Below are 20333 nucleotides of genomic sequence, written 5' to 3'. Positions count from 1 at the left end.
CTGTCCTCTTTCACCTCTCCTTTTTGTTTGTGTTATAGAGCTCTTCGCAGAGGCTATCCGGCAGAATGGAGAGATCAGAGGGATCACCGCACCAGGTCCAGGACACTTCGAGGTCAAATGCTCGCTGTACATGGACGACGTGACCGTCTTCTGCGCTGACCAGAGTTCGGTGACTGCACTCGTCCAGACCTGTGAGGAGTTCGGACGCGCTTCAGGGGCAAAAGTCAACTGCGGGAAGTCGGAAGCCATGCTCTTCGGAAAGTGGTACCTGCCTTCTCCTGCCTCCTTCCCGTTTACTATCAAGCCGGACTTCATCAAAATTCTGGGAGTCTGGTTCGGTAAGGAAGGTGCAGCCCTAAAGTCGTGGGAAGAACGCTTGGCCAAAGTCAACCAAAGGATCGGACTGTGGAGCCTCAGACAACTCACTATTGAGGGCAAAGCAATGGTCCTGCGTAACGAAGTCTTGCCTGTGCTACAATACACTGCACAGGCATGGCCCCCTCTTGCAACGGTCTCGAGGGCCATTACCAGGACTGTGTTTCGCTTCATCTGGGGCTCGAAAATGGACAGAGTAAAGCGGACTGTTATGTACAAGGAGCCCCGCAAAGGTGGGAAGGGTATACCCGACATTCCCACTCTGCTGCGGATCGCTTTTGTATGTGACTGTGTTCGTAGGACTCTGAGGACAGCAAACGGCTCTGCGGGCAAGGCCATGTCCCGCTACTTCCTCCTTCCCCTCTGGCGAGGTTTTGGCTGGGATAAGTGGGACAGCTCCTTCCCTTACAACTGGCACGCTCCCTGGTTCTACGGAGATGTCGTCCGGTTTGTGAGGGAGCATCAACTGGAGGGTCTTAAGCCCGACTTGTGGAAACCTAAGACGATCCACAAGCACATCAGAGCAAAGGACTCACTGGAGTTTGTTCCAGGGCTTCATGCCGACACGTTGGAGACTGTTTGGACTAACGTGTCATCTGGCAGGTTGACCAACGGGCACAAGGACATTTCATGGATGGCCATCCAGGGAGGACTGCCTCTTAGGTCATTCATGCATGCCCGCAACCTGTGCAAGACCCGGTACTGCCCCAGGTGCCCCTTCACGGAGGAAACATCTTTGCACATTTTCTGGCAGTGCCCCTTTGCACAGGGTCTGTTGAAAGCCTTGGAACACGAACTCAAGGACTCAGTTCCCAGGAACAGACTGTCGTACCGCTCGGTACTTTATGGACTATTTCCTGGGAATACCACGGATGGAGCAATCCAGGAAGCCTGGCGCCTTATGAACTGTTTTAAGGACGCTATATGGTTCGCCAGGAATCGTCTGATTTTGCGGAGAGAGAGTGTGTCCGTCCAGGACTGCCGCAGGCTGATCCACAGCCTGCTCAGAGACTATTCCACCTGGGACAGCCCGGACGTCGATGAGGAAGAGGACTGATACTCCCCTTCCCCCCACTCTCCCTTCTTGTGTGTTGTCTTTCAATAAAGCTTCGGGCCTGTGATTTCCCGCTTCCCTATCCCCTCCTACCCACTCCCCTATCCCATCACTTGTCTGTAATGCTTTGTTGTTTGGCTTTAGTGAATGCAAGAATGTTAGTGTAGCATGTGGTGTAATGTATAGCATAGGCTAGCCTGTACTGTGTATTATACTGTCATGTTATGTTTGACGACTGTTATTATTTATTATTTGCTGCTTCATGGCTCGCGCTGCGTCGCAGTAATGTTTGTATGATGACGATTGATTGTCAATAAAGCATTTTTCAATCAAAAAATCTGTTCTTATCAGTTTAATATCTGATACGTCCCCTATCTGGGGACCATATATTAAATGGATTTTTAGAACAGGGAGATGGAAATAGAGCTTGCTCTGTCCACTCCACGCATTGACCTGGTATTGCAGTATTTCCAGGACCGGTGCACCCTTCCCTTATGTGTTGACTAAAATCAGATTCCAAAAGTGCTATTTGTGTTTGCTATTGTTTTTGTCTTTCTGATGGGATCTCCCCTTTTAATCCCATTATTTCAACACCTGTTGGACAATGCATTTGTACAGTCATGTGTGATAATGAGCTCATTTATTAAATGCAATTAATTAATACATTGCCACCTCTTGTTGTGTGTGTGTGTGTGTGTGTGTGTGTGTGTGTGTGTGTGTGTGTGTGTGTGTGTGTGTGTGTGTGTGTGTGTGTGTGTGTGTGTGTGTGTGTGTGTGTGTGTGTGTGTGTGTGTGTGTGTGTGTGTGTGTGTGTGTGTGTGTGTGTGTGTGTGTGTGTGTGTGTGTGTGTGTGTGTGTGTGTGTGTGTGTGTGTGTGTGTGTGTGTGTGTGTGTGTGTGTGTGTGTGTGTGTGTGTGTGTGTGTGTGTGTGTGTGTGTGTGTGTGTGTGTGTGTGTGTGTGTGTGTGTGTGTGTGTGTGTGTGTCTTCTGTGTTTCCGGCATTTCACATTGGAACAGCTCATTCACCTTCCTTGTCTTCTCTCCGCCCTCCCTCCTAGGTAAGTTAAAGAGCTGCACCTGAGCCAGCCACTGATTGATGCAGCAACACAGTCAACTAGTGGAGTGGAGTGGAGTAGGGGAACAGCAAACAGCCATTAAAGCAGCCAGCCGCCTACCCGCCACAATGGACCTACCTGTGTACACTAGATGGATGTGATGGAATGTACTGCCGTCCCAACATTTCCAAGAAGAAGTAAGAATTGCAGTTGCAACAAACCCTTGCTTGCCTACAAAGAGAGCAGCAATTTGGATTTGTTACTATGTTACCTAGAAGAATAAAATAACAAACTGTGCAAGGATGGAGGTTGTAGGAGCAAGGAGAACAAGTTGTCTGTAAAGTTGGTGGATGCCTATTTTCCATTTTGCAGTCCCTTGTCTCCCTCTTGTGGCCTCCTGGAGGCAACTAGCTGTGCAAAAAAAAGACAGCCTGGCGGCCGGCTGTTGCAGTGTTGCCCTCTCAGGCAACACTGAGTGACTGACTGAGCCGCACCGTCTTATATAAAGTTCAGACGGAACTTTGCACGTGTCATAGTGGAGCCCTCAGGATTCCAGAGCCAGCTTTCTGACATCATAATGGGGCCTGCCTCAGAGATAGATAAAAGCCTGGGCCCAGGCAGTGTTGGTCAGTGCTGCTCAGCAGGCAGCACCGGACTGGACTGGATTAAAGCTGATACAAGGTGTGAAGGAACAAGGGGTGGCTGTGGGCATGCACTTGCTGCCGCTGCCAGTGTTTATCTGCATGGCAGCAGGGCATTTGGGCGTTGCCAGGAAGGCGTTTTTATGTAGATTCCTCCTCTTTCAGCACTGCATTGTGGTGCAAGCAAAAGAAGCAAATCCTGTCTGGCTTCCTCTCCGGCCTTTATTCACCTCCCTCCCGCTTAGTAGCTGTAAATGTGTGTGAGCCTGCAGGGCCCCATGGAATTGCCTAGGAGTAGGCTGAATCAATCGCTGCAAGGGGTGAACAGCAGTATGGGACAGGCTCGGTCAACGGCCGGCCCATTCGGGTTATCGCTTCTCGGCCTTTTGGCTAAGATCAAGTGTAGTACCTGCTCAAGCTGAGGTTAGTAATCATCCCTGCCGGTGGTACGTGGGCCATCGTAGGGGGATGACAGAACGCCGAGGTGAGGGCAGGGAACCACAACGGTCATCGCTCTGGTGTACGCATTTGGTTTAAAGGTACCATTTGTAGGTGACCAGGCGACCGCCGGATCGAGGTCAGGAGGTCGGGTAGTTTGAAAGCCCGAGTTGCTATGTGCCCCAGGGCTGGTGACCCTGGGGTGCCCTAACTCACTGGGGGTGGGATCCCACTGAGTGAAGGCACACTTGCACGCACTCTTCTTTCACACTTTTAAGCACACACCTTTATTCTCCCGGCCTTCTGGCTGGGAGATGAGGAATTTTTATATACCTGGCGGATGTCCAGGCTGTATCACAGCGCACATCCACTTATTTAATTTTGTTTTTCACTGTGTGTTTGTCACGTTTGTCACAAGGATTTTGGGATGCGGTGCCCTTTTGGGACCCTCCTGAGGTCTAGGGGGAAAATGTGTGGCCTTCTGGTTCCTTTTTCCCCTGCAACCCGGCCTCCCTTCTTCGGAGGGGAGGTGCAACTAGGATGCAGGCTCCTAGGTGGACACTGGGGTGGCAGCCCAGGTAGAAGCCTAGGAGTGTGTTTGGGTCTCCCTAAGCTTCGGCGAGGGGGGACCATCGATCCTTGATCCTCTAGGCCTATGGTTTGGAGGGTCAGGGAATGGTTATGCGGGGCCTCTCTCTTTTAAGAGAAGGGCTGCGATAGACCGCATCCTTGTGCACTTTTTGTGTGGCACCTCTGCACTTTTTATGCACTTGGGTGATAGAAAGCACGGCTCGGGCTTTCAAAAAAAAAAAAAAAATCTGTTCTTATCAGTCCTTGTAAGGATAGATAGCTCGGAGAACCACTGGGGGCTATAAACACTAGCTTAGCGATCCAAGAGCGTTCCAGACGAAGCCGGCGACGAACTGCGGAGAAGAACCACCGAAGACGAAGATCCAGAAGGGAGAAGCCGCCATCGGGGAAGAAGCTCCGGGAGATCGCTGCCGGGAAGAAGGAGAACTGCGACAGAGACCTTCGGAGAAGAGCCGCTGCTGAAGGGGATCTTTGAAGAAGCTCGGCCGCAGAAGAAGCTCGACGAGGAACCGCTGCGGAAGAAATTTCGTGGAAGAACCTCGGCCAGCAAGGAGAAGATTTGCATAGCTCCGCCCCCTTCGGGAAAGAGCTATCGAAGATCCTCCCCAAGCGACAGGAACAGCTGGAAGAAGCCATGGCCTCAACCAGCAACCCTGCCACCCAGAAGGAGAAGGCTGATGGACCAGGTGAGCCGGCCCAGGCCAGGACATCTCCTCCTGAAGCCTCCTCAAGCCAACAGGCCACCAGGAAGCCGAACCAGGCTGCTCCAACCCTGGAGCCCTGGATGAAGCAGACGGTGGCCCTGAAGCTCAAGGAGGTGGACGGGAGAGTGCCGGACATGACGGAAGAAGTGTTCTGCCAGAAGATGCTCCTGGATCAGGGCTTCGCTAAGCCGGAGACCATCAGTATCCAGGCCTTCATGACCGGGATGTTCTTCGTGACCTTTGCTTCGATCAACATCTGCAGAAGGTACTGGGAGATGGTGAAAGCGGCGAGGCCTGAATCCCCTTTCTCTCGCTTTGTGGGCAACTGCCCTGTCCAAAGAGAGGAAAGGCGGGTGACGGTCTCAATGCGGAACCCACACACCCCCGGCAAAGACATCACCACGCTCCTGAAGCGGTTCTGCACAGTGGTGAGGGAACCCACCCACATCCTGAACGGACTCGGCTTCTGGACTGGCAAGTGGTCGGTAATCGTCCGACTGAACAAGGATTCGAGCGCGGAAGACGGCCTCCAGCACCTGCCCCAGTCATTCTCGCTGGGCAACTCCTACGGCCTCATCTATTACCCGGACATGCCGCAGATCTGCAGGAGATGCAGCAAGAAGGGTCATTCGGTGAAGGACTGCAAGGAGGACGCCTGCAAGAACTGCCGGGTAACAGGACACGAGACCAAAGACTGCCCGAAACGGACAATGTGCAACCTCTGCGGACAAGCAGCCCACTCTTACAAGGACTGCCCGAAGAGGGATCGATCCTGGGCAACTGTAGCAGCGAAAGCTCCAGCCAGAGGGAACCCCGCCCCAGCCAGAGCTCCAGCGGCACAGAAGACCGGGAAAAAGAAGGATGGTAAGAAGACGACAGTCCCTCCCCCCCCTCTCCCGGCCCTCCCTCGCCCTACCCTTCCCACCCTCCCTCGCCCGGCCCTCCCCACCCCCCCGTCCCCAACCCCTGTCACCCCCACTGAGGCTCTCACCTTCTCCTACCCACCCATCTCAGTGGTCCTGTCACCTGCACCTCTCCCAACCCAGCCTCCCTTCTCCCCAGCTCCAGCAGCACTAACATCTTCCTCTCCAGCTGCTGGAGTCCTCTCCCTGGAGGATTTTCCCCCTCTTGTCTCCTCAGGTGCCATCCAGAGGAAGAGAAAGGTGAGGGACAGCCCAGCGGCTGAGTCCTCAAAGCGACAAGTCGTGGAAATCTGCGAAGATTCCCTTGCGCAGCAGGAGGAAATGGAGCAGATGGTGGAGGAACTCGTGTCTGAACCTGAGGTCATCGACTTCACAACAGACATCCAGGTGGCTACAATCCTGGAACAATTTTTGTCAGAGGGCCTGCTGGATCTTTCGGACCCGCCAGGCGAGGAGGATCCGCCCGACCGGACTGGTAACTAAGGTGTATCGTTTGCACTAACCTTCTTTATTCTCCCCCATGGCTGCTAAACTTAACATCTTTAGCCTCAATGTGAGGAGTGTTAGAGATAGGACTAGATGTCAGATGGTGCTAACTTTTCTTTCCAAGCAGTTGAGTGATGTATTTATGCTGCAGGAATGTACTCTCCCCTCTTCCAGGTCATACCATCATCTGGCCAGGCAGTGGACCCATGGCCCGTCCTACTGGTCTGGTGGGGGCGACTGTAAGTCTGCAGGGGTTGCCATCCTGATTAGGGGAGGCGTATTTACTGTTGACTCTGTCCAGGAGCTCGCCTGCGGCCGCTTGTTGGTCGTAGACGGTTCCTGGGCAGGAGAGCCGATTAGGCTCATCAACGTGTACGCCCCCCCTATGAAGGCTGAGCGCCTGGAACTATTCCAGACCCTGCGGACCCGGCTCGCCACTACTAGGGCAGTGGTGATGGCCGGGGACTTCAACTGCCCCATCGAAGAGGATGGACGAAGTTCCGGCACTTCAATCAAGCTGGATGTCAGTTCCAAACTGCTTATCGAGATGGTAACCGAAGCATCCTTGCAGGACGTTGTGGGCTCCATGGGGATCGGCTCTGTGAACTATTCATGGAGCCGACCCGATGGCTCACTTCGTTCTCGGATTGACTTTGTGTTCACCTCCCGGGCAGTCAAGCAGCATGGGCACTCCATGGTCCCCTGCTTCTTCTCTGACCACAGGGCCATTCTCTTCCAGGGTGCCATCGGCCACGGTTTTCCTCCCGGCCCTGGCTCCTGGAAGCTGAATTGTGCCCTGCTGGAAAGAGAGGAGGTACTGGCGGAACTTAGAGACGCCTATATTGTTTGGAGGAATGATAAAGTTTTCTTTGACAAAACCTGTGACTGGTGGGAATATGTTAAAGTTGAATTTCGTTGTTTCTTTCAGGCAAAAAGTCGCCAACAGGCGTGTGAGAGGAAGAGAGACTTCAGAGAGATGCAGCGTCAGCTGCGATCCCTGCAAGACCTCCTTCAATGCGGCTGGGACGTCAGGAAGGAGCTGGAGGAAGCCAAAAAGGGCCTGAAAGGGCACTTTGAGGAGGAATCCAAGCGAATTGTCTTTCGTTCCAAGGTGGAGAACCTGGAGAAGGGTGAGAAATGTAACTCGTTCTTTTTCAGGAAACTCCATGCCGGCCACACGCCCCTGAGGGAACTTCGAGATGAGACCGGAAACATGCATTCTGGGAAGAAGGAGGTGATGGGAGTCGTCACAGACTACTACCAAAGCCTCTACTCCCGGAAAACCACTGACCCCGAAGCCGCCGATAAATTCCTGTCAGGTATCACTAATCATCTTGATCCTGCAGGTACGGAGGCTATGGATGTACCCCTGACGGTGGAGGAACTGCTCTCTGCCGCTAAATCCTTCAGACCCGGCAGGACCCCGGGCAGTGATGGTCTCCCAGCAGAGCTCTATGTAGCGCTGGGGGACTTGATCTGTCCGGACCTGCTGGAGCTCTATGAGGAGATGGTGGTGGAGGGTAGAATGCCACCGTCCTTGAGAGAAGGCATGATCACGATCTTGTATAAGCGGAAGGGAGAGAGATGTGACCTGAAAAACTGGCGTCCCATCTCCCTCCTGAACGTGGACTACAAGATCCTCGCCAAAGTATTGGCCAACAGACTGAAGGTTGTCATCGGACAGATCATCGGATCGGACCAAACCTGCGGCATTCCTGGCCGTAGGGTGGCCGACAGTCTTGCCCTGGTGAGGGACACGGTGCATTACATGCAAAGCCGCCGTACACACGCGGCCCTGGTCAGTCTGGATCAGGAGAAGGCTTTTGACCGGGTCTCTCACGAATTCATGGGTAAGGCTCTGCGTAGGCTGCGGCTGGGCAGGTTGTTCTGTTTGTATGTTAACCTGATGTATTGCGACATTTACAGCTCGGTGCTGGTGAACGGCTGGAAGACTGACCCCTTTCCTGTATCGTCGGGGGTTAGACAAGGCTGTCCTCTTTCACCTCTCCTTTTTGTTTGTGTTATAGAGCTCTTCGCAGAGGCTATCCGGCAGAATGGAGAGATCAGAGGGATCACCGCACCAGGTCCAGGACACTTCGAGGTCAAATGCTCGCTGTACATGGACGACGTGACCGTCTTCTGCGCTGACCAGAGTTCGGTGACTGCACTCGTCCAGACCTGCGAGGAGTTCGGACGCGCTTCAGGGGCAAAAGTCAACTGCGGGAAGTCGGAAGCCATGCTCTTCGGAAAGTGGTACCTGCCTTCTCCTGCCTCCTTCCCGTTTACTATCAAACCGGACTTCATCAAAATTCTGGGAGTCTGGTTCGGTAAGGAAGGTGCAGCCCTAAAGTCGTGGGAAGAACGCTTGGCCAAAGTCAACCAAAGGATCGGACTGTGGAGCCTCAGACAACTCACTATTGAGGGCAAAGCAATGGTCCTGCGTAACGAAGTCTTGCCTGTGCTACAATACACTGCACAGGCATGGCCCCCTCTTGCAACGGTCTCGAGGGCCATTACCAGGACTGTGTTTCGCTTCATCTGGGGCTCGAAAATGGACAGAGTAAAGCGGACTGTTATGTACAAGGAGCCCCGCAAAGGTGGGAAGGGTATACCCGACATTCCCACTCTGCTGCGGATCGCTTTTGCATGTGACTGTGTTCGTAGGACTCTGAGGACAGCAAACGGCTCTGCGGGCAAGGCCATGTCCCGCTACTTCCTCCTTCCCCTCTGGCGAGGTTTTGGCTGGGACAAGTGGGACAGCTCCTTCCCTTACAACTGGCACGCTCCCTGGTTCTACGGAGATGTTGTCCGGTTTGTGAGGGAGCATCAACTGGAGGGTCTTAAGCCCGACTTGTGGAAACCTAAGACGATCCACAAGCACATCAGAGCAAAGGACTCACTGGAGTTTGTTCCAGGGCTTCATGCCGACACGTTGGAGACTGTTTGGACTAACGTGTCATCTGGCAGGTTGACCAATGGGCACAAGGACATTTCATGGATGGCCATCCAGGGAGGACTGCCTCTTAGGTCATTCATGCATGCCCGCAACCTGTGCAAGACCCGGTACTGCCCCAGGTGCCCCTTCACGGAGGAAACATCTTTGCACATTTTCTGGCAGTGCCCCTTTGCACAGGGTCTGTTGAAAGCCTTGGAACATGAACTCAAGGACTCAGTACCCAGGAACAGACTGTCGTACCGCTCGGTACTTTATGGACTATTTCCTGGGAATACCACGGATGGAGCAATCCAGGAAGCCTGGCGCCTTATGAACTGCTTTAAGGACGCTATATGGTTTGCCAGGAACCGTCTGATTTTGCGGAGAGAGAGTGTGTCCGTCCAGGACTGCCGCAGGCTGATCCACAGCCTGCTCAGAGACTATTCCACCTGGGACAGCCCGGACGTCGATGAGGAAGAGGACTGATACTCCCCTTCCCCCCACTCTCCCTTCTTGTGTGTTGTCTTTCAATAAAGCTTCGGGCCTGTGATTTCCCCCTTCCCTATCCCCTCCTACCCACTCCCCTATCCCATCACTTGTCTGTAATGCTTTGTTGTTTGGCTTTAGTGAATGCAAGAATGTTAGTGTAGCATGTGGTGTAATGTATAGCATAGGCTAGCCTGTACTGTGTATTATACTGTCATGTTATGTTTGACGACTGTTATTATTTATTATTTGCTGCTTCATGGCTTGCGCTGCGTCGCAGTAATGTTTGTATGATGACGATTGATTGTCAATAAAGCAATTTTCAATCAAAAAAATCTGTTCTTATCAGTTTAATATCTGATACGTCCCCTATCTGGGGACCATATATTAAATGGATTTTTAGAACAGGGAGATGGAAATAGAGCTTGCTCTGTCCACTCCACGCATTGACCTGGTATTGCAGTATTTCCAGGACCGGTGCACCCTTCCCTTATGTGTTGACTAAAATCAGATTCCAAAAGTGCTATTTGTGTTTGCTATTGTTTTTGTCTTTCTGATGGGATCTCCCCTTTTAATCCCATTATTTCAACACCTGTTGGACAATGCATTTGTACAGTCATGTGTGATAATGAGCTCATTTATTAAATGCAATTAATTAATACATTGCCACCTCTTGTTGTGTGTGTGTGTGTGTGTGTGTGTGTGTGTGTGTGTGTGTGTGTGTGTGTGTGTGTGTGTGTGTGTGTGTGTGTGTGTGTGTGTGTGTGTGTGTGTGTGTGTGTGTGTGTGTGTGTGTGTGTGTGTGTGTGTGTGTGTGTGTGTGTGTGTGTGTGTGTGTGTGTGTGTGTGTGTGTGTGTGTGTGTGTGTGTGTGTGTGTGTGTGTGTGTGTGTGTGTGTGTGTGTGTGTGTGTGTGTGTGTGTGTGTGTGTGTGTGTGTGTGTGTGTGTGTGTGTGTGTGTGTGTGTGTGTGTGTGTGTGTGTGTGTGTGTGTGTGTGTGTGTGTGTGTGTGTGTGTCTTCTGTGTTTCCGGCATTTCACATTGGAACAGCTCATTCACCTTCCTTGTCTTCTCTCCGCCCTCCCTCCTAGGTAAGTTAAAGAGCTGCACCTGAGCCAGCCACTGATTGATGCAGCAACACAGTCAACTAGTGGAGTGGAGTGGAGTAGGGGAACAGCAAACAGCCATTAAAGCAGCCAGCCGCCTACCCGCCACAATGGACCTACCTGTGTACACTAGATGGATGTGATGGAATGTACTGCCGTCCCAACATTTCCAAGAAGAAGTAAGAATTGCAGTTGCAACAAACCCTTGCTTGCCTACAAAGAGAGCAGCAATTTGGATTTGTTACTATGTTACCTAGAAGAATAAAATAACAAACTGTGCAAGGATGGAGGTTGTAGGAGCAAGGAGAACAAGTTGTCTGTAAAGTTGGTGGATGCCTATTTTCCATTTTGCAGTCCCTTGTCTCCCTCTTGTGGCCTCCTGGAGGCAACTAGCTGTGCAAAAAAAAGACAGCCTGGCGGCCGGCTGTTGCAGTGTTGCCCTCTCAGGCAACACTGAGTGACTGACTGAGCCGCACCGTCTTATATAAAGTTCAGACGGAACTTTGCACGTGTCATAGTGGAGCCCTCAGGATTCCAGAGCCAGCTTTCTGACATCATAATGGGGCCTGCCTCAGAGATAGATAAAAGCCTGGGCCCAGGCAGTGTTGGTCAGTGCTGCTCAGCAGGCAGCACCGGACTGGACTGGATTAAAGCTGATACAAGGTGTGAAGGAACAAGGGGTGGCTGTGGGCATGCACTTGCTGCCGCTGCCAGTGTTTATCTGCATGGCAGCAGGGCATTTGGGCGTTGCCAGGAAGGCGTTTTTATGTAGATTCCTCCTCTTTCAGCACTGCATTGTGGTGCAAGCAAAAGAAGCAAATCCTGTCTGGCTTCCTCTCCGGCCTTTATTCACCTCCCTCCCGCTTAGTAGCTGTAAATGTGTGTGAGCCTGCAGGGCCCCATGGAATTGCCTAGGAGTAGGCTGAATCAATCGCTGCAAGGGGTGAACAGCAGTATGGGACAGGCTCGGTCAACGGCCGGCCCATTCGGGTTATCGCTTCTCGGCCTTTTGGCTAAGATCAAGTGTAGTATCTGTTCTTATCAGTCCTTGTAAGGATAGATAGCTCGGAGAACCACTGGGGGCTATAAACACTAGCTTAGCGATCCAAGAGCGTTCCAGACGAAGCCGGCGACGAACTGCGGAGAAGAACCACCGAAGACGAAGATCCAGAAGGGAGAAGCCGCCATCGGGGAAGAAGCTCCGGGAGATCGCTGCCGGGAAGAAGGAGAACTGCGACAGAGACCTTCGGAGAAGAGCCGCTGCTGAAGGGGATCTTTGAAGAAGCTCGGCCGCAGAAGAAGCTCGACGAGGAACCGCTGCGGAAGAAATTTCGTGGAAGAACCTCGGCCAGCAAGGAGAAGATTTGCATAGCTCCGCCCCCTTCGGGAAAGAGCTATCGAAGATCCTCCCCAAGCGACAGGAACAGCTGGAAGAAGCCATGGCCTCAACCAGCAACCCTGCCACCCAGAAGGAGAAGGCTGATGGACCAGGTGAGCCGGCCCAGGCCAGGACATCTCCTCCTGAAGCCTCCTCAAGCCAACAGGCCACCAGGAAGCCGAACCAGGCTGCTCCAACCCTGGAGCCCTGGATGAAGCAGACGGTGGCCCTGAAGCTCAAGGAGGTGGACGGGAGAGTGCCGGACATGACGGAAGAAGTGTTCTGCCAGAAGATGCTCCTGGATCAGGGCTTCGCTAAGCCGGAGACCATCAGTATCCAGGCCTTCATGACCGGGATGTTCTTCGTGACCTTTGCTTCGATCAACATCTGCAGAAGGTACTGGGAGATGGTGAAAGCGGCGAGGCCTGAATCCCCTTTCTCTCGCTTTGTGGGCAACTGCCCTGTCCAAAGAGAGGAAAGGCGGGTGACGGTCTCAATGCGGAACCCACACACCCCCGGCAAAGACATCACCACGCTCCTGAAGCGGTTCTGCACAGTGGTGAGGGAACCCACCCACATCCTGAACGGACTCGGCTTCTGGACTGGCAAGTGGTCGGTAATCGTCCGACTGAACAAGGATTCGAGCGCGGAAGACGGCCTCCAGCACCTGCCCCAGTCATTCTCGCTGGGCAACTCCTACGGCCTCATCTATTACCCGGACATGCCGCAGATCTGCAGGAGATGCAGCAAGAAGGGTCATTCGGTGAAGGACTGCAAGGAGGACGCCTGCAAGAACTGCCGGGTAACAGGACACGAGACCAAAGACTGCCCGAAACGGACAATGTGCAACCTCTGCGGACAAGCAGCCCACTCTTACAAGGACTGCCCGAAGAGGGATCGATCCTGGGCAACTGTAGCAGCGAAAGCTCCAGCCAGAGGGAACCCCGCCCCAGCCAGAGCTCCAGCGGCACAGAAGACCGGGAAAAAGAAGGATGGTAAGAAGACGACAGTCCCTCCCCCCCCTCTCCCGGCCCTCCCTCGCCCTACCCTTCCCACCCTCCCTCGCCCGGCCCTCCCCACCCCCCCGTCCCCAACCCCTGTCACCCCCACTGAGGCTCTCACCTTCTCCTACCCACCCATCTCAGTGGTCCTGTCACCTGCACCTCTCCCAACCCAGCCTCCCTTCTCCCCAGCTCCAGCAGCACTAACATCTTCCTCTCCAGCTGCTGGAGTCCTCTCCCTGGAGGATTTTCCCCCTCTTGTCTCCTCAGGTGCCATCCAGAGGAAGAGAAAGGTGAGGGACAGCCCAGCGGCTGAGTCCTCAAAGCGACAAGTCGTGGAAATCTGCGAAGATTCCCTTGCGCAGCAGGAGGAAATGGAGCAGATGGTGGAGGAACTCGTGTCTGAACCTGAGGTCATCGACTTCACAACAGACATCCAGGTGGCTACAATCCTGGAACAATTTTTGTCAGAGGGCCTGCTGGATCTTTCGGACCCGCCAGGCGAGGAGGATCCGCCCGACCGGACTGGTAACTAAGGTGTATCGTTTGCACTAACCTTCTTTATTCTCCCCCATGGCTGCTAAACTTAACATCTTTAGCCTCAATGTGAGGAGTGTTAGAGATAGGACTAGATGTCAGATGGTGCTAACTTTTCTTTCCAAGCAGTTGAGTGATGTATTTATGCTGCAGGAATGTACTCTCCCCTCTTCCAGGTCATACCATCATCTGGCCAGGCAGTGGACCCATGGCCCGTCCTACTGGTCTGGTGGGGGCGACTGTAAGTCTGCAGGGGTTGCCATCCTGATTAGGGGAGGCGTATTTACTGTTGACTCTGTCCAGGAGCTCGCCTGCGGCCGCTTGTTGGTCGTAGACGGTTCCTGGGCAGGAGAGCCGATTAGGCTCATCAACGTGTACGCCCCCCCTATGAAGGCTGAGCGCCTGGAACTATTCCAGACCCTGCGGACCCAGCTCGCCACTACTAGGGCAGTGGTGATGGCCGGGGACTTCAACTGCCCCATCGAAGAGGATGGACGAAGTTCCGGCACTTCAATCAAGCTGGATGTCAGTTCCAAACTGCTTATCGAGATGGTAACCGAAGCATCCTTGCAGGACGTTGTGGGCTCCATGGGGATCGGCTCTGTGAACTATTCATGGAGCCGACCCGATGGCTCACTTCGTTCTCGGATTGACTTTGTGTTCACCTCCCGGGCAGTCAAGCAGCATGGGCACTCCATGGTCCCCTGCTTCTTCTCTGACCACAGGGCCATTCTCTTCCAGGGTGCCATCGGCCACGGTTTTCCTCCCGGCCCTGGCTCCTGGAAGCTGAATTGTGCCCTGCTGGAAAGAGAGGAGGTACTGGCGGAACTTAGAGACGCCTATATTGTTTGGAGGAATGATAAAGTTTTCTTTGACAAAACCTGTGACTGGTGGGAATATGTTAAAGTTGAATTTCGTTGTTTCTTTCAGGCAAAAAGTCGCCAACAGGCGTGTGAGAGGAAGAGAGACTTCAGAGAGATGCAGCGTCAGCTGCGATCCCTGCAAGACCTCCTTCAATGCGGCTGGGACGTCAGGAAGGAGCTGGAGGAAGCCAAAAAGGGCCTGAAAGGGCACTTTGAGGAGGAATCCAAGCGAATTGTCTTTCGTTCCAAGGTGGAGAACCTGGAGAAGGGTGAGAAATGTAACTCGTTCTTTTTCAGGAAACTCCATGCCGGCCACACGCCCCTGAGGGAACTTCGAGATGAGACCGGAAACATGCATTCTGGGAAGAAGGAGGTGATGGGAGTCGTCACAGACTACTACCAAAGCCTCTACTCCCGGAAAACCACTGACCCCGAAGCCGCCGATAAATTCCTGTCAGGTATCACTAATCATCTTGATCCTGCAGGTACGGAGGCTATGGATGTACCCCTGACGGTGGAGGAACTGCTCTCTGCCGCTAAATCCTTCAGACCCGGCAGGACCCCGGGCAGTGATGGTCTCCCAGCAGAGCTCTATGTAGCGCTGGGGGACTTGATCTGTCCGGACCTGCTGGAGCTCTATGAGGAGATGGTGGTGGAGGGTAGAATGCCACCGTCCTTGAGAGAAGGCATGATCACGATCTTGTATAAGCGGAAGGGAGAGAGATGTGACCTGAAAAACTGGCGTCCCATCTCCCTCCTGAACGTGGACTACAAGATCCTCGCCAAAGTATTGGCCAACAGACTGAAGGTTGTCATCGGACAGATCATCGGATCGGACCAAACCTGCGGCATTCCTGGCCGTAGGGTGGCCGACAGTCTTGCCCTGGTGAGGGACACGGTGCATTACATGCAAAGCCGCCGTACACACGCGGCCCTGGTCAGTCTGGATCAGGAGAAGGCTTTTGACCGGGTCTCTCACGAATTCATGGGTAAGGCTCTGCGTAGGCTGCGGCTGGGCAGGTTGTTCTGTTTGTATGTTAACCTGATGTATTGCGACATTTACAGCTCGGTGCTGGTGAACGGCTGGAAGACTGACCCCTTTCCTGTATCGTCGGGGGTTAGACAAGGCTGTCCTCTTTCACCTCTCCTTTTTGTTTGTGTTATAGAGCTCTTCGCAGAGGCTATCCGGCAGAATGGAGAGATCAGAGGGATCACCGCACCAGGTCCAGGACACTTCGAGGTCAAATGCTCGCTGTACATGGACGACGTGACCGTCTTCTGCGCTGACCAGAGTTCGGTGACTGCACTCGTCCAGACCTGCGAGGAGTTCGGACGCGCTTCAGGGGCAAAAGTCAACTGCGGGAAGTCGGAAGCCATGCTCTTCGGAAAGTGGTACCTGCCTTCTCCTGCCTCCTTCCCGTTTACTATCAAACCGGACTTCATCAAAATTCTGGGAGTCTGGTTCGGTAAGGAAGGTGCAGCCCTAAAGTCGTGGGAAGAACGCTTGGCCAAAGTCAACCAAAGGATCGGACTGTGGAGCCTCAGACAACTCACTATTGAGGGCAAAGCAATGGTCCTGCGTAACGAAGTCTTGCCTGTGCTACAATACACTGCACAGGCATGGCCCCCTCTTGCAACGGTCTCGAGGGCCATTACCAGGACTGTGTTTCGCTTCATCTGGGGCTCGAAAATGGACAGAGTAAAGCGGACTGTTATGTACAAGGAGCCCCGCAAAGGTGGGAAGGGTATACCCGACATTCCCACTCTGCTGCGGATCGCTTTTGCATGTGACTGTGTTCGTAGGACTCTGAGGACAGCAAACGGCTCTGCGGGCAAGGCCATGTCCCGCTACTTCCTCCTTCCCCTCTGGCGAGGTTTTGGCTGGGACAAGTGGGACAGCTCCTTCCCTTACAACTGGCACGCTCCCTGGTTCTACGGAGATGTTGTCCGGTTTGTGAGGGAGCATCAACTGGAGGGTCTTAAGCCCGACTTGTGGAAACCTAAGACGATCCACAAGCACATCAGAGCAAAGGACTCACTGGAGTTTGTTCCAGGGCTTCATGCCGACACGTTGGAGACTGTTTGGACTAACGTGTCATCTGGCAGGTTGACCAATGGGCACAAGGACATTTCATGGATGGCCATCCAGGGAGGACTGCCTCTTAGGTCATTCATGCATGCCCGCAACCTGTGCAAGACCCGGTACTGCCCCAGGTGCCCCTTCACGGAGGAAACATCTTTGCACATTTTCTGGCAGTGCCCCTTTGCACAGGGTCTGTTGAAAGCCTTGGAACATGAACTCAAGGACTCAGTACCCAGGAACAGACTGTCGTACCGCTCGGTACTTTATGGACTATTTCCTGGGAATACCACGGATGGAGCAATCCAGGAAGCCTGGCGCCTTATGAACTGCTTTAAGGACGCTATATGGTTTGCCAGGAACCGTCTGATTTTGCGGAGAGAGAGTGTGTCCGTCCAGGACTGCCGCAGGCTGATCCACAGCCTGCTCAGAGACTATTCCACCTGGGACAGCCCGGACGTCGATGAGGAAGAGGACTGATACTCCCCTTCCCCCCACTCTCCCTTCTTGTGTGTTGTCTTTCAATAAAGCTTCGGGCCTGTGATTTCCCCCTTCCCTATCCCCTCCTACCCACTCCCCTATCCCATCACTTGTCTGTAATGCTTTGTTGTTTGGCTTTAGTGAATGCAAGAATGTTAGTGTAGCATGTGGTGTAATGTATAGCATAGGCTAGCCTGTACTGTGTATTATACTGTCATGTTATGTTTGACGACTGTTATTATTTATTATTTGCTGCTTCATGGCTTGCGCTGCGTCGCAGTAATGTTTGTATGATGACGATTGATTGTCAATAAAGCAATTTTCAATCAAAAAATCTGTTCTTATCAGTCCTTGTAAGGATAGATAGCTCGGAGAACCACTGGGGGCTATAAACACTAGCTTAGCGATCCAAGAGCGTTCCAGACGAAGCCGGCGACGAACTGCGGAGAAGAACCACCGAAGACGAAGATCCAGAAGGGAGAAGCCGCCATCGGGGAAGAAGCTCCGGGAGATCGCTGCCGGGAAGAAGGAGAACTGCGACAGAGACCTTCGGAGAAGAGCCGCTGCTGAAGGGGATCTTTGAAGAAGCTCGGCCGCAGAAGAAGCTCGACGAGGAACCGCTGCGGAAGAAATTTCGTGGAAGAACCTCGGCCAGCAAGGAGAAGATTTGCATAGCTCCGCCCCCTTCGGGAAAGAGCTATCGAAGATCCTCCCCAAGCGACAGGAACAGCTGGAAGAAGCCATGGCCTCAACCAGCAACCCTGCCACCCAGAAGAAGAAGGCTGATGGACCAGGTGAGCCGACCCAGGCCAGGACATCTCCTCCTGAAGCCTCCTCAAGCCAACAGGCCACCAGGAAGCCGAACCAGGCTGCTCCAACCCTGGAGCCCTGGATGAAGCAGACGGTGGCCCTGAAGCTGAAGGAGGTGGACGGGAGAGTGCCGGACATGACGGAAGAAGTGTTCTGCCAGAAGATGCTCCTGGACCAGGGCTTCGCTAAGCCGGAGACCATCAGCATCCAGGCCTTCATGACCGGGATGTTCTTCGTGACCTTCGCTTCGATCAACATCTGCAGAAGGTACTGGGAGATGGTGAAAGCGGCGAGGCCTGAATCCCCTTTCTCTCGCTTTGTGGGCAACTGCCCTGTCCAAAGAGAGGAAAGGCGGGTGACGGTCTCAATGCGGAACCCACACACCCCCGGCAAAGACATCACCACGCTCCTGAAGCGGTTCTGCACAGTGGTGAGGGAACCCACCCACATCCTGAACGGACTCGGCTTCTGGACTGGCAAGTGGTCGGTAATCGTCCGACTGAACAAGGATTCGAGCGCGGAAGACGGCCTCCAGCACCTGCCCCAGTCATTCTCGCTGGGCAACTCCTACGGCCTCATCTACTACCCGGACATGCCGCAGATCTGCAGGAGATGCAGCAAGAAGGGTCATTCGGTGAAGGACTGCAAGGAGGACGCCTGCAAGAACTGCCGGGTAACAGGACACGAGACCAAAGACTGCCCGAAACGGACAATGTGCAACCTCTGCGGACAAGCAGCCCACTCCTACAAGGACTGCCCGAAGAGGGATCGATCCTGGGCAACTGTAGCGGCGAAAGCTCCGGCCAGAGGGAACCCCGCCCCAGCCAGAGCTCCAGCGGCGCAGAAGACCGGGAATAAGAAGGATGGTAAGAAGACGACAGTCCCTCCCCCCACTCTCCCGGCCCTCCCTCGCCCTACCCCTCCCACCCTCCCTCGCCCAGCCCTCCCCACCCCCCCGTCCCCAACCCCTGTCACCCCCACTGAGGCTCTCACCTTCTCCTACCCACCCATCTCAGTGGTCCTGTCACCTGCACCTCTCCCAACCCAGCCTCCCTTCTCCCCAGCTCCAGCAGCACTAACATCTTCCCCTCCAGCTGCTGGAGTCCTCTCCCTGGAGGATTTTCCCCCTCTTGTCTCCTCAGGCGCCATCCAGAGGAAGAGAAAGGTGAGGGACAGCCCAGCGGCTGAGTCCTCAAAGCGACAAGTCGTGGAAATCTGCGAAGATTCCCTTGCGCAGCAGGAGGAAATGGAGCAGATGGTGGAGGAACTCGTGTCTGAACCTGAGGTCATCGACTTCACAACAGACATCCAGGTGGCTACAATCCTGGAACAATTTCTGTCAGAGGGCCTGCTGGATCTTTCGGACCCGCCAGGCGAGGAGGATCCGCCCGACCGGACTGGTAACTAAGGTGTATCGTTTGCACTAACCTTCTTTATTCTCCCCCATGGCTGCTAAACTTAACATCTTTAGCCTCAATGTGAGGAGTGTTAGAGATAGGACTAGATGTCAGATGGTGCTAACTTTTCTTTCCAAGCAGTCGAGTGATGTATTTATGCTGCAGGAATGTACTCTCCCCTCTTCCAGGTCATACCATCATCTGGCCAGGCAGTGGACCCATGGCCCGTCCTACTGGTCTGGTGGGGGCGACTGTAAGTCTGCAGGGGTTGCCATCCTGATTAGGGGAAGCGTATTTACTGTTGACTCTGTCCAGGAGCTCGCCTGTGGCCGCTTGTTGGTCGTAGACGGTTCCTGGGCAGGAGAGCCGATTAGGCTCATCAACGTATACGCTCCCCCTATGAAGGCTGAGCGCCTGGAACTATTCCAGACCCTGCGGACCCAGCTCGCCACCACTAGGGCAGTGGTGATGGCCGGGGACTTCAACTGCCCCATCGAAGAGGATGGACGAAGTTCCGGCACTTCAATCAAACTGGATGTCAGTTCCAAACTGCTTATCGAGATGGTAACCGAAGCATCCTTGCAGGACGTTGTGGGCTCCATGGGGATCGGCTCTGTGAACTATTCATGGAGCCGACCCGATGGCTCACTTCGTTCTCGGATTGACTTTGTGTTCACCTCCCGGGCAGTCAAGCAGCATGGGCACTCCATGGTCCCCTGCTTCTTCTCTGACCACAGGGCCATTCTCTTCCAGGGTGCCATCGGCCACGGTTTTCCTCCCGGCCCTGGCTCCTGGAAGCTGAATTGTGCCCTGCTGGAAAGAGAGGAGGTACTGGCGGAACTTAGAGACGCCTATATTGTTTGGAGGAATGATAAAGTTTTCTTTGACAAAACCTGTGACTGGTGGGAATATGTTAAAGTTGAATTTCGTTGTTTCTTTCAGGCAAAAAGTCGTCAACAGGCGTGTGAGAGGAAGAGAGACTTCAGAGAGATGC

The 20333-nt window shown here is 53.6% G+C and overlaps 1 protein-coding gene, 1 non-coding gene and 3 pseudogenes across 2 annotated transcripts in view; all 5 read left to right on the top strand.

The window, feature by feature from the left end:
• The window catches only part of LOC142652561 (uncharacterized), a 104040-nt gene that overhangs the window by 6004 nt on the left and 77703 nt on the right, over positions 1-20333 (top strand). The window contains exon 3 of the mRNA XM_075828212.1: positions 4877-5640. Within this exon, the coding sequence (XP_075684327.1) occupies positions 4877-5640 (764 nt within the window). The remainder of the gene's footprint in view (positions 1-4876; positions 5641-20333) is intronic.
• On the top strand, positions 1745-1919 carry LOC142653748 (U2 spliceosomal RNA; annotated as a pseudogene).
• On the top strand, positions 3496-3565 carry LOC142654689 (U2 spliceosomal RNA; annotated as a pseudogene).
• LOC142653864 (U2 spliceosomal RNA) lies at positions 9988-10176 on the top strand. Its single transcript, XR_012848718.1, has one exon. It is a non-coding gene; the product is annotated as a U2 spliceosomal RNA (small nuclear RNA).
• On the top strand, positions 11787-11888 carry LOC142654509 (U2 spliceosomal RNA; annotated as a pseudogene).

This window comes from Rhinoderma darwinii, chromosome 5 (assembly GCF_050947455.1).
Source record: "Rhinoderma darwinii isolate aRhiDar2 chromosome 5, aRhiDar2.hap1, whole genome shotgun sequence".
NCBI classification, from domain to species: domain Eukaryota; kingdom Metazoa; phylum Chordata; class Amphibia; order Anura; family Rhinodermatidae; genus Rhinoderma; species Rhinoderma darwinii.
This window is presented reverse-complemented; position numbering and strand designations above follow the sequence as displayed.